The 14,676-nt window shown below is 39.2% G+C and overlaps 1 protein-coding gene across 1 annotated transcript in view; it reads left to right on the top strand.

Moving 5' to 3' along the window:
• itga1 (integrin, alpha 1) overlaps nt 1–14,676 on the top strand; it is a 59,922-nt gene that overhangs the window by 27,233 nt on the left and 18,013 nt on the right. Inside the window, exons 2-6 of the mRNA XM_063478293.1 lie at nt 1,616–1,736; nt 6,177–6,286; nt 10,722–10,810; nt 12,615–12,726; nt 14,460–14,587. Coding sequence (XP_063334363.1) covers nt 1,616–1,736; nt 6,177–6,286; nt 10,722–10,810; nt 12,615–12,726; nt 14,460–14,587 — 560 coding nt within the window. The remainder of the gene's footprint in view (nt 1–1,615; nt 1,737–6,176; nt 6,287–10,721; nt 10,811–12,614; nt 12,727–14,459; nt 14,588–14,676) is intronic.

The following is a 14,676-nucleotide window of genomic DNA, read 5'->3' as shown; positions in this document are numbered from 1 at the left end:
TTTGGACAGACAAGACCAAAGTGAAGATTTTTGTCCATAATGCACAATGCAAAAACCAAACTCAGTATAGCAGCACAAACCTAATGTGGGGCACGGTGGTGGAGGGGTGATGATTTGTGCTTTTTTTGTGGCCATAGGACGGGAACCTTGCAGTCTTTGAGTCAACCATGATCTTCTCTGAACAGCAAAGTATTCTAGAGTCAACAATGAGAACATCTGTCCGACAGATAAAGCTTGACCAAAACTGGGTCATGCCACAGGAAAATGATAACATCCACAGCAGAAGACTTACAGCAGAATGACTGAAAAAGAAAAGAATGAAGATGTTGCAGTGGTTCAGTCTAAGTCCAGACTTCAACCTGACTGAAATGCCGTGGCGGGACCTTAAGATAGTTGTGCATAAACGAATGCCTGCAAACGTCACTAAACTGAAGCAGCGCTGTAAAGAAGAGTGGGCCAAAATTCATCCACAACCACGGAAAGGTCCTGATAAAATCATATAAGCTGCTAAATCACGGGGTGTACTTTCACAGGACTCTCTTTTAGACGCTACTGTAATCATTTTAAGCTTTTAATCAGAAGAATAAATTGTGTAGATTCAGGGATGTTTTATTGACTGAGTAAGAAAATTCATTCATTTTCTGGAGCTCGTGAATGTCTCTTCTAAATATCAAAGCAATCCGTCTGGGATGTTTCTGTGTGGACCACACTGAAATATCTGGTGGATAAACCAAAAAACATCATCAATTCTTGAGCTTCACCCCGGGTGTTGCTAAAGATGTAAAATTACTTCAGTCTAGACCTTTTAATGTAGTTCTCAGACACATTAGCTACAAAGCATTACCATCAAAGGATAAATAGCTGCTTTATCCTTGTGTGTCTATGTATGCGGTCTGCCTTTGCACATTCTGTTTTTAATCCCACTGTTCTTCTACTCCTCTACACTCCCTCAAAGGTCCGGGAATTGAATAAATTATATTGAAGGAATTTCCTGGCACAGTAGATATAAAGAGTGTCATTGTGGTGCAGGCACAATGAGACATGGATGGATTTATATAGAGGCTCTGTGATATACTCATCTCAGTGACAGACAGACCCAGACTGGGCAGAGTGCAGAGAAGAAGCCATTGTCCTGCAGGTCAGATTGAACCCTGACCAAAATGGCTCACATTGATGTTCGAAATTCCTCTTCCAGAATGACTGTGTGTGTCTGTGTGCGTGTCTGTGGTTCACAAAGTTCGGCCCTCATCTGGGTACATCATTTTCATGCACCCGTAAATAATATTGACATAAATAGAATTATTTATATTTGCTGTAACTAAAATACCTAAATGCTAACTTTTATTTATTACATTTACAAAGTATTTTAGTAGATCTCTTTTTTTTTTTTCATTTCCAAGAGGCATCTTGAGGGTTTCAGAAATATTTACTGAGTGTTTATGGCTTCTGCACTCAGAAATAATTGCATACGCACATCTTTTGTTTCAGTATTTGTCCATCAGTTTATGTAAACCCACTCTGAAGAGCAGCACAGCAGACTCAAACAGCAAGTAAAGCGACGCCGCTCTCGAGAGTCTTATCATGCATAACCTTTTCTCTACTATTATCTTTGCAGTGCTGCTGACCTGCGTGTTCTCCTTCAACGTGGACCAGAAGAACAGTTTGTCCTTCTCCGGACCGCTGGAAGACATGTTCGGCTACACTGTCCAGCAGTTTGAGAACAGCGAAGGAAAATGGTGAGTGTCATCAGCAGCGCGTTTTTTAGGAGCTAAAGTCATCAGGAGGCCGGATGTATGTGATCCCTGCATCTCACAGATGCTCACTAAAAGACAAGCCCGTTCCAGCGCGAACCTTGTTGTAAAAATAAAGATGACTTCATGTGTTAATATTTTACCTAAAAGTCACACGAGGCGTCTTATCTGGAACATTTTTGCAACACTTTACATGTGGTACAGGTCTGCAGCAGCATAAGGTTAAATAAACAGAAAGAAAAATGATCATCTCATGCAGTAACTTCACACCACACTTAGTGTCATTGTATGAATATGTTCAGTAAATTGCATCCATTCCTAACTGCTTATCTAGTTGGCATATCTTGTCCCACGTCTTTTGTCGTAAAGAGACTTTTCTCACATCAAATTGATAGCTTTGATGGTGAGATGACTGTTTTCATACAATTTTGGTTTATCACAAATTCCCTTATTAGAGTGTTGGACTAATTAACCAACAGTCTTATGGATCACTGTGTCTAAAAGGTTGCATAACTAAATGCAATACTCAGAAGACAATAGTCGAACATATGGTGTGTATTTAATGCTAATTAAATTAAAATAGCAAAGTTCTCAGAACAGCCAGGGAATACAAGTATCCAAGAAACAATAGGATTACTTATTCAGAAAGCACATGGAAATCAGAGCTACATGGCACACAGATATGGTCATGGACAACACGACAAATGACAAAGAAGGACTGAGAAAGTACATACACAAGAGGTAATGAGGGTAGAGGAAATGAAGACAATCAGGGAACCAGTGAGGGCCCAGGACAGGAAGAAAAGCTGAAGACATGAAGGGAAACTGAACGTTTCAAATTAAAGACAGGAAGTAAGTAAAGAAAACAGACAAGAAGACAGACTGAACGTGAGACATTGAGACAGAGATGAAGAAACATTGAAAGATAAAGACAAACAGACGAGACAGAAGGAGGGACAGAACAGAAACACAAAGGGAGACTCACTAAATACATCACTAAAGTCAACAGAAACTGAAGGCACAAACAAGGCTAGAAAGTAAACCATAAAGAACTTATACAAAGTATCAGAAAATTAACAAGATGTATTAAAAACAACCTTGTGAATAGAAAACTAAACACTAACACGACAGAAACCTAATCCAAAGAACCTAAAATTCAAAACTAGAATGAATCCTCAACTCAAAAACTCAAAACCTTGGATCAAAGACCCATGGACCATGACAAACTGGGTGGGAGAAGCAGACCAGTTGGTAGGCTCCCTTTCACCAATTTTACAGCCATCATTTCACCAGGAAAATGTGTCTTCTGTCCATCAAGGTCTTATTCAAAATCAACAATACTACACGTTAGGAATTTGATTAATTTGCATAAGAGGAGTGATATCTAAATATCCAGCTGACCTCTCTTCTAATTTGATCAATTTCTCAAACAGACAGTTTACCTGCAGATTTCCAAACAGATTAATCATATTTACCCCCTTATGAGTGTCCCTGTGTCTTTTTTTCCCCAATGAATATTTTTGTTTAAGAGAATTCTGGCCAAAAATGTGCACATGTATCAAGACAAGTGTTCATTCGGTTAAATTCTACTCCAGAAAATAATAAAAAAAAGGAAAAAAAGCACTGATTCGCTTGTAAAATTAAGCTGAGGCGAGCACACCAGCTGCAGCTGTAATGAAGGTCCTTGTTTTTACTACTAGCTGTTAACCTTAAACTGCCAGCCAGAGTATTCACATACCCAGCCTGTTAATACAATGAAACCAAGCATCCATGGCTTCTTGCTAAAATAAACATGGAAACATGTTTTTAAAATCTTTTATCTCTTCTGCTTTCTGAAAACTCCTTTAGTTACACTAAAGTCAGACCTGTTGCACTGTAATCGCTGATCCTTTCCTGCATGGCTATACCTGATGGTGCTTTGTACTAATTAACTTATCAAGATCATATGAGATCACTTGTAGTAATTCACTTACTGCTAATCAGTAGAGCCATTTGCAATTGAAACTCCTCGGTGCAGTCAAACATGTGTGCTACATATCATCCAAAAAGCTTGATTTTGTTCTGTTTCACACTAGTGATAAGTGCAAAGCACGCTGCGAGCGGAGGGAGGACATGACAAAGGCTGAATGATTTACAGAGGTTTAGTGGGGAAAAATTAGAGACGACCTGTAGCTCTCAGTGTTACGCTTGGGAAAATATTTTAATGAGAAAATATAGCAATCACACGGTGATGTAACACGCAGGTTGCTGTAAGTGGGAGGTGACTGATTAGTTACAGATGCCTTAACCGTCAGCGAGGGTGGGGAGAGAAAAGCTGTTACATGTGGCACAGGCGGTTCAGCTTTTCGCTGGAGCCTCTTGTAACCTTGGCTAACCTCAAGATTTGTCTACTCTTCACAACATTGCTGGGAAAGGTTTCAGAAAAGTGCAATGTTTTCATTTTTTAAATCATGTGAAAATGATTTGCTATTATGGCAGAAATTCAACATTTAAAGAGTTTTAAGGTGTAAGAACTTGTAACCTATTATTTGCTGAAAAATATCCATATAATATTCATCCAATGATGAATTATGGTTTGTGGGGGCAGAAGGTAACAGAGGTGCCCGGATATCCCTCTCCCTAGCGATGTCTTCCAGCTTATCTGGGGGCGCTCCCAGCTGAGAGACATAATTTTCCTAGCTTGCTCTGTGTTTTCCAGCAGTCTCCTCCTGATGGGACATGTCCCAAACATCTCACCTACAAGGTTTCCAGGTGCCAGCCTAATTAGATGCCAAAACTGCCACAGCTTTCTCATTTTGTTGTGGAGGTTTAGCAGCGCTTTGACTTTGTTGCTCTATCTCCAAAGCAGATCCCAGACATGCTTTGGAGGAAGCTCATTTCCTGCCACTTGCATCCCTGATCTTTTTCTTTCGGAAAAAACTACTTGAAAAAGAGTAATTATCAAATAAACCGGGATTCAGAGTTTTAAGCCGAGCTAGCAGCTTCATTTTCAGTTGTTTAATTCTATATTCAGCATCCTAACATGTTCACATTTACTATGCAACCTTTTACCATACTGCCATTTTTACCTTTTTATCATACTAACAACAAACCAATGAGAATTTTAATAAGTGGGAGTTTTTTACAGGTGTTTTCTTTTCCTTGTCACAAAAACGTAGATGTTGAGCTGATTTTGAAGTAGATACAAATCCCAACAAGCAAATAGTATGATAGAATCAATCTTTGTTCATTCAATCTGAAAACGACCCATTTAATTGCCGTTCAGCTAAACGGTGGAATCTGGACACTGTTTCAATTTTCCCTCTCGTAGCTGCTTATTTTCACTTTTCTACTTTGGTTACGTCTGCGAGCCAAAATGACTCGGTTACTGTTGGGGGAAAAAGACCATGGTTTGACTTCAAATACACTCTGTTGGAGAAAGTTCTGACTCATCTGAAGTTGAAGACACCAGCACACATTTTACATACAGTTATTCACACGGCTGTGCCTTTAAAACTTAACTTTATGTAATAACAACAGCCTGTACAAGCCTGGTTTTCACGTTAAGAACAGTTTTGAAAATCCTCTGTGCAACATGAATATTTGGACAAAGTTGCATACCAGTGCTTTGAACCGCTGTTGAAATATTTAAGTGGTTGTCAATCATTCCCTTGTTAAAGCTGCTCTTTTTTGCAGTGACACGAGCAGGAAGAACACTTAACTTACTAGTAACAAACTAGTAATTATGAAGTGTTTATTTTTTCATTTCTGAGTGAAAAGAGTGCTCGTTCAATGCTGTAAATAATTACAATGTTTCTCACAGGCAGCTGGCAGCTGAAAGAGTCGAGTGTGTTGTTGTTCTTCTCTGGGTCTTGCTTCAAATGACACAGGGTCCATTAGAGTCAGGAATGTTAATAAGCTTGAGCGTTTAGAGGAAGGCAGATGACCAAACTTTTTTTTTTTAGCATCACTGCACTGATGGAGTGACACAGTGTAATAAAACCCACACAAGACGCATATTGAACTTGTCCAGCACATTAAACGTAACACTGAAGTGCTATAAAAACAGCTGGGAGTTATCTTCCATTACTATGTGGTGTTGGTGAGAGCTAAATGAGATTAACTGTTGTTTTTTATTTCCAGCTATTTCTTTGTTATTGTGTCAGAGTGATTATATAATAAAACTACAGCCACAAACTCGTAAGCCAATCACAATAAACTATAACATCTTTACCAGGCAGTGTGAACTATGGTTTACATTCAATTACTATACAAGTATAATTAAGCCATGTCTAAATAGCTGTGGATCTCAGAGTCACTGCTTCTAATCGCTGCAATAATATCTGAATTGCGGTTGTTATCACAATTGTAAAGCGGTCACGCTGTAGTGTGGATGTTGGCTGGCTTTCCATGTAACCATTCCCAACTCGTCCTTATTTTTTTCAGGGTTCTGATTGGATCTCCGCTGTCAGGACAGCCGACTAAAAGAACCGGAGACGTCTACAAATGTCCCGTGGGGAGAGATAACAACAACTGCATCAAACTGGAGCTGCCCAGTAAGAAAACTATTTGTGTGCGCATGTGTACAATTTTAGCTGATCTGGCTGAAGGGGGCAATGAGTTCATGCAATGCCAAGACAACCACCTGTCCCTCTGTCCAGCTACAGTTCACAAGAAATGCAGCTCCTCCTGCAGTATTGGCCAGATTTTAATCAAACTTACACACAGTGATCACTCAGTGGTCAGTGTCACATTTGTTGTTTTATGGGCACTTTTCCCTTTTCACAGCGATGACCTTCATGCGCACTACTTATAATTGTACCAAATTCTTGCTCCTAATGTACTGAAAAATAACAAATTCAAACTGTTTAGTGAAGTTAATAACAAAAGATTCTCATTGTTGATACATTTTGCATGCACAAAATTAAAAATCACCTTGTTAGACACGCAAAAGGCCACTTATTTCCTGATAGATTATGACAATCATGTGATCATATTACTGATTATTATCATGGAGTAAGAAGTTCTGTTGATTGACTCCCAAATAGCACATTTGAGAGCATATTTGTGGCCTACCTTCCACCATTATCATCAGTAATACGCTCAGTGCTATGGCATACTGATCACAGGTTTACAACTGATCATGTAGTCATGATGCTTCTGAACTCAGACGCTTTAATTTAGCAGTGAACAAGACTAATTTGTCATGCATGTGATGAAGTAGAAAACTAAAAACAATGTTTTGCAAGGACGTCCTTACATTTTGGCTGTTATGTTTTACCTTCTCTCCTGTTGTGTTAATACTTTCATATTGACGCAGAGGAATGCACAGCATCCTTCCTCCAACACTATAGGATAAAAAAACCAATGCTGACACCTTTTCCTAACAGATCAAAGTCGCCAACGCTCTGCTGACTCTGTAACTGCACCGTTCCAAACCTCCTCTGCCATTAACTTCAGCATAAAATTAAGATGTGGTTATGCCATGACCATAGTGAAATCCTGGCAAGTACAGCACTCACAGTTATTCCTGCGTCCAACACACGCAATCTGATATCATTGTTACCACAACCTTACATTTTAACCCTGGAGAACCCATGGGGTCAAATTTGACCCCATGGTTTCCCTAGAAAACCAATGGTGTCGGATCTGACCCCATGGGTTCTCCAGGGTTAATGTTGCCCCAGGAGTGTCACTGCTTCAGGACCTTTTAACATGATTAATTATACTGATATGATTAATGCTGTGAAAAAGTTAAACAGTTATTCCTGGACTCGAGAAGGTGTCTAAGCCCGACCTCAAAGAAGTAAAAACTCAATCAATTAATTCTAAAGTAATAAGTAAACATGGATATCTAATTAGTGAATCACAGTCTCCTGTATGAAAGCTGTGTGTTTGACCCAACCACCCACCACAACCTCTTCTCTAGACACACTTTGTCACTCGATAAAAGGAAGCAATAATAACATGGTGATCAATCATCATTCAGTTGCTGCATATTATATCTGTTGTCATTGTAACAGATAATTCATGTTATTCGCTTCATCTTTCAGTGGCCGATTGGTTTATATATGTGCATGAACATGTGCATGAGGGGGATTTTAATTGCCGGTGTGCATGGGAGAAGGTCTGAGTTAACTGTCTGCACAAATACTCTAAATCCAAGTGCTTCTGGGCATGTGCGTCTGATGTGTGTGTAAGTTAACTTTTATATCTGACTGGGTCTTCTGGGGAGGAAGCTGGAACCATCGGAACAGGAAGACAGCAAATAAACAAGGTTTTAATGTTTCAGCCTTCCAATTTATCTAAATTAAACAGATAAACACAACTTAGCTGCCGGTCAGTAGTCTGCAAAGCCTCTATTAGTGCCTGCCTGTGTGTACACACTAACCGAGAGCTTGTGTGTGCAGCAGATCTGCAACTTTTAGAGACTGATACGTCACCGCTTTAGCACAGCTGCCTTGGACACCTTAAAATTTTAAAGTAAGCATGGTAACAGCTTGGCTGCTGTTGGTAAATTATTGGTTTTAAGTGCTGATCAGTTGGAATTCCCTTCTCTGAAGTGGAGAGTGCTGTAGTTGCTTTATCTTGGGCGAATTAGAAAAAAAAAAGCTTGAATCTCACAGACCGAAGTTTTGTCTGGAAAGCATCCAATGGGAATCTGGAGCCAGACAAGTCAGCAACAAACTAGAAGTTTAAATGATGACAACAGTGCTGGTTTATTTTACTTTTTTAAAAGAAACTAGACACGATAAGCAAATGCATGACCTGTTTGTTTCTTTAGGATCAGTTGATGGATATATAAAGTATTCTTGGATATTTCTATAATAGTAGAAAAACCTTGTGCAGTTCAGCAGGATGTGTTCGTGTAAATGTTTTAAATAAGTAAAGGGCTTGTCAGTCATCTGTCACTCTTCATCATTGCCCACTGACGACTCCTCGCAATCTCTCATTGCCACATCTGCCTCCATAATGGATTTACATTTTCCCAGCACAGACGAGCGAAGCCAAACCATAATGAGCAAAGTTAGTGGCTGTTGTGTTGTAATTTTTAATCACTCTTCAGTCTGACCAGTAAAACTGGGAGGCGGTTATGCCATGGCCATTATGAAATACTGATGAGGAAGAACAGCACCCACAATTTTGGGGGGGTTGGTTACTAAACACCTCGGCTGTATATTTGCATTCTGTTTAGAAAATTGAAACCAAATGACAAACATGATGCGTCAGTTGTATAATTGTAAAGTCAGTCTGCCTTCTCTCACATATACTCATCCAAAAACAAAACATAAGTTTGGGTTTTCAAATAGATTTTGTCTTATTAGATATATATATATATATATATATATATATATATATATATATTATATATGCACGCAGAAGACATTTGAAATGATACAAGCAGTCACCCATCTGAGAACGGACAATACAAGTGTCCAGATCTGTTGTTGAGGAATTGCTCTCCCTTCCTGGATGAGTGCAGCCTGCAGCTGTGCAGTGGTCAGTGGCTGTGGCTGTCTCTGATGAACACGTTGACTCAGCATGTGCCAGGTTTGTTCAATAGGAGACATATCAGGACTAAATGCTGGCCAAGGAAGTGTCCGGATGTGCGTCTTATCCAGAAAGGCCTGCACTGCTCTAGCAGTGTGGGGGTGGGCATTGTCGCCCTGAAACAGCCGCAGGGTGGAGTACTGCTGCAAGAGTGCCACAAACACAGGTTGGAGCACCTCATCTTGGTACGTCTGTCACCAGGATTTCCACTGAAAACAATCTGATCAGAAGTGGGCATGCAGGGCTGCAGCAGCAGACACACACTGAACTCGGTTATCTTCAATTGGTTGCGGCAGCCACTGCACTGATAAAAATGTTGTAGATAAACTGCATAAACCAATTCTGAGGTGTATAAGTGAGTTCACTTGTGTTCAGTAAACAAAATACCAGCCCTGCTTTTGACTAAATCAATCAGCCATGACTGAAAACTACTCATGTGAAATGTTTGGGTATTCTAGGAAATTGGGAAATGGATTTAAAACAAAGACTGATTATGAAGCTGATTTGCCATAGTAATAATTAGTTTACTGTTTTTCAGTGTTGTGAAAACTCACTGCTGTTTAGATCCACAATCTAGGAAATCACAGGCAGAGCACCAGAGCAGGAGCAGTGCTCTGATAGGTCCGATTTGTTCTGATTGTTATCAAGCATTACTGAGGAAAAAGCTTGTATTTCGGTGTCTGTCGCTCGTTCCAGTCCCACGTGTGCATCATGAGCTCCAGGGTCCTGAACTGTGTCATTGGAGTTAAGAAATAAGGATGGGTCACTTTCCAAATCAATTCAGACCCACGTCACAGTTTAATGTTGTTTTAAATGCAAGTTTGTTTATGAAAGACAAGGATTTTTTTCATCCTGAGGTCAGCAGGGAGCCCCACTGTGCTGCCTTTATTAGTATACTTTAGTGAGTGTGTGGGAAGGAAATAGAGGGAAAAAACCCACCCCGAAAGGACGTATAGGGTAAAAATTTAACGTACTAACTACTAACAGATCTGTTGCACATGTGTGAATGGCAATCAGAAATTGTTTCACATCAAAATCACTTCTCAGGGAGCAACATTCAAAATTGAAAAGGCATGTTTCACAGATTTGCAGAAGGAAAAACTAATTCCTATCCAAAACATTCCCAAGCTGCTAATTTTAGACACATGTTGGGTTGGTTTAATGATTCCCCTAATTCTTTCCCCTTCACAACAAACAGGCTGTTTACCAACAAAATATTTGTGTTGTTCTCCATATTCTTAGTTAATAGCCATAAGCTACACACAGAGGGGCCACATGGTAAAGTAATATAGCAGAGTATATTTAGTCTCATGTCATTCTTTGGGATAGGCAGCACTTTTCTTGTGGGAAAATGAAAACGAGAAATTTACCCAGCTGTGCTGCTCTCTGTTTGTCTCACTCTGTTATTCATCTAGTTTTTTCTTCTTCTTCTTTTTTTAGAAAACACAACCATTCCCAACTTGCGTGAAGTGAAGGAAAACATGACCATGGGAAGCACACTGGTAACGAATCCCAAAGGAGGATTTCTGGTAAGCAGGAAGTCCTCTACATTTTCTATAGACAAGAAGAAGAAGGACTGATCTTTGCATATTTGCTGCAAGACTACTCAGCAGTGAATTTACAGAATACTCACTAAACCTTTGGCCTCCATGGAAAAGTCAGGCTCCGTGTCCTGGGAACGTAACAGGATGCTGTGAATCAATTGTGGTAATGTTGAAGTGTTTAAACATGTAGGGTTGTGCTTAAGAACTCTAGTAAAACTTTATTTAAACCTGAGGATCAGATCACCAATGTGTCAAAACTACAGCGCCAGTAAATGCATGTTTTTGCAACTTCTTGAATGGTTCGTGTATGAAAATCGAATGTAGAAATGTGAGGTGGAGCTGCAGTTTAAACCCTCAGTGTGATTTACACAACATGTCAACACCATGTCTGTATTTATAAGGTGGAATCAAACACCCAAAACATTTGGTATAAATCAGGCTGCCAGAGGAAACATATGACATGATAATGAGCAAATAATGAGTTTAGTAACACATTTCAACACAATCTAATCACCAGCTGGACTGCATGTGTGTTTAGTCATTTACTGAACATTTACAATACTAATTTATAGCCGTGCCACTCATTATGCCTGCCTGTTGAGCCATCACAGTGGTGCACTGATTTTCCTGAACTATTACATGCATTGTTATGGAATTTTCTGCAAACCTGAATGGTCCCCAAAGGATGAATCCTAATAAGTATACTGCTCCAACTAATACGTTTTTTTAGCCTCAGGTTTTCTATCAGTTTAGCTAATTAGCAAATGTTAGCATTTTAGCAATAATAAGATACTTTAATGCTAAGTAGGCCTTTGTTTCTGGGATTACTAGCATTGTCTTTGAATAAGAACTTCAGTACTCACAACTACTTGTATAAAATCTTTATTATCACAACAACAAGAAAAAAAAACAGAAGGGTTTCAGCACATGGCTTTTCTCAGAGTTTCTAATACACACGCAGTCACAGCTAGCCATACAACACCACCAGGACCGATTCTATAATGAGCACAGGTAGCAACGATCAGCAATTCATCAACATACAAAAGTGACGGTCTGCTCCAAGCACATACATAGATCACACACCATTAACACTATCAGGAACACATTCAAAGACAAAAAATTAACAAACTATATCACATAATACACAACTCAAATCTGTATCTAAATATTAATTGACCACGAAAACATTACATAGAAGCACATAAATCAATAATATAAACATCTTAGAATCAATACATGAAAAATACAGTCTGAATAAGTCTATGCAGCCCCATTTATTAATTCTAAAAAACAAGATAACGAGTGTTCTTCATTTAATCCACCAGGACACGAGTTTGTAAATGATGTAGCCAATAAGGCTTTCTTTGGAGAAGTTGTTGTTCTCTATGAATGAGAAGGAAATGTGTGGATGGTGTAAGTGGGGTATCATCTGGAAGCAAAAATAATATGTAGTCAGTTACTTAACAGATTTAATTACTTGTAAATTAAAGGTGCCATTCCAGACTGTTTCTATCCACTTTAACCCCTCCCTCTAACTAAAGGCCTGCTCCCTTATAGCAGTTTTCCTCTGTTCTGTCTCCTTTTCTCATTTAAGAGAAACAGTCTGAATCAACCTCTTGTGGGTTTTAATAGTCTCTCTATGTAATCCTCAGTTTGAGTCGTTCTTTCCTCTTTGTTTCTGTCTTCAGTAGCTCTCCTCTCATCCATGACCTCATAGTAGTGGAAAACTAACTTGTCACAGCCTTTGAGTCTCTGTTTGTTTGTATGCATGTGTGTCCTGTTTCCACAGGCGTGTGGTCCTCAGTATGGCTACAAGTGCGGCCTGCAACATTTCATCTCAGGAGTTTGTGCGAATGTCAGCTCTTCCTTCCAGATCCTCAACTCTTTTACAAAATATCAAGGTACAGTACAGAAAATCTGCTCAAGACAGGACGCTGTCTGTACAAGTTATCTGTCTGGGTTGAGAGATAGCAATCTCCTCGTCATACTAGTACCACCCAGAACCCTGACTTTAAACTCACACTCCCTCAGCGAACATAGAGATTAGAGCATTCTTCTTAATGTAAACTTGTCTGTGACGACCCCCCCATCCCTCTCATGTCCAGCCCAGCCCATCTGCTGCATTGTATGCCCAAGTTAGGAGACAGTTTACTGGGCTTGCATGGCGTTTCCCTGGATGGAAACAGCTTTGAAAGAACCCTAGAGTAAACAGTGTACAGTCATTTTCTCTTTCATTCCCTCAGTTTTTCTGAATCACTGTTACTTTACCACAAATAATCATATACACAGACTTATCGTATACTGCTCATACTCATTTAATCCACTAAATAATGAATGAGGGTAAAAAAAAAGCTTTAAATGAAAAACAAAAGACTTTAGAAATACAGTTTCTACATTGTTCCTACACAGACGTCTTGCCTCAAGTAATTGTTATAATTAATATAATCATAGTTGTTAGGTTTCTACAGTTTGAAGGTTTAAAATGAATATTTACAACAGATTTCACAACTCGTCAACTCTAGTTCCTCCACAGGTAAATAATAAAACCAGGATGACTGCCTTCCACGGCTTTTACACAAGTTTTTTTGTACCTTTTTATTTGTGTTATCTGCTACATACATAATGGCAATTGTAATTGTTGTCAGCATTTACCACCCACCAATGCACAGCAGTAAATTGACTACACAGGTCTGCCACCTTTTGAAGTAAAACTGATTTCTAGTTCACTGAGCTGAAAGACCAGTGGGAACATGCGATGGCGATGGGTCCATTTGTCCCGTCTGTTTCGTTACAAGTTATTCAAAATTACACAATAGTCACCTAATGATTCTTCACCGAAATTTTACTCAAGATCAAAATCATACTTTTGATTTTATGGACACATTGTCACACAAATTTCCTCTCTTAAGAGTATTGGTCTGGATGCATAGGTTTGTTTATGACATAATAATGCCTTATGCTTGGCTAAGGTCAGTAAAAAAACTAGGAGTGTATGGTAGGCGCAGCAGCCGTTTTGAATGGGCAACAATAACATGGTTCTCCAACACGATCAGTATAACTTCACATTTGATGAATGAAGTCCATTTACAACATCCCACTCCACATTCTTCTCCTGTATTCACTATTCCTATTATGCTAGCAGATTCTCTTCTTGTATAATAATAATGTTTGTAATGTAACAATCTAGTAAAACAAAAGTAGAAGCCTTAAAAAAACCCAAAAAGTCCATATTTTGTAACAGAAATATTCATTTTGTTCTCCCATTGTGCTACCCTCTATAAACCCCCCACCCCAACTTATACGTACACAAACCAACGCACACACGCACACACACACACACACACACACACACACATACACACACTGATCTACGTTATTACATTTTGATTTGGAGCTTGTGTGTTTACCGTGGGCGCAAGTAAACAGGAAAGAGACTGAATATGTTACATGACCTGATGTCTTACTTAGGAGAAAAATCACCAATCAAATACGCTTGTGTAGACTAGCCAAAAGTAAAAAGAAGCAAAAGAAAAAAGTCCAGTCTCAGCTTTCAGCACCCCTGTTACTGCTTACAGAGAGAAACTGAAAACTAAACGAACTCTTTAATTAAATGTCATTTTTGGCTCTGTTCCAGAGTGCGGGAAGGAGATGGACCTTGTGATCGTGCTGGATGGATCTAACAGTATCTACCCCTGGTCGAGTATTCAGGAGTTTCTCTATAAGTTCATTGGGAGACTTGAGATCGGACCTAAACAGACACAAGTCAGTTGCACTATTTAAAGAACAAACTAAAAAAGCCAATTTTCTTTGCATATAGAGTACTTTTTAAAAGCCTTTACCCACTCCATCCA

The sequence above is a fragment of the Pelmatolapia mariae genome, linkage group LG7 (genome assembly GCF_036321145.2).
Source record: "Pelmatolapia mariae isolate MD_Pm_ZW linkage group LG7, Pm_UMD_F_2, whole genome shotgun sequence".
In the NCBI taxonomy this organism is placed as follows: Eukaryota; Metazoa; Chordata; class Actinopteri; order Cichliformes; family Cichlidae; genus Pelmatolapia; species Pelmatolapia mariae.
The sequence above is the reverse complement of the archived record's forward strand: the minus strand, read 5'-3'. Positions and strand labels throughout refer to the sequence as shown.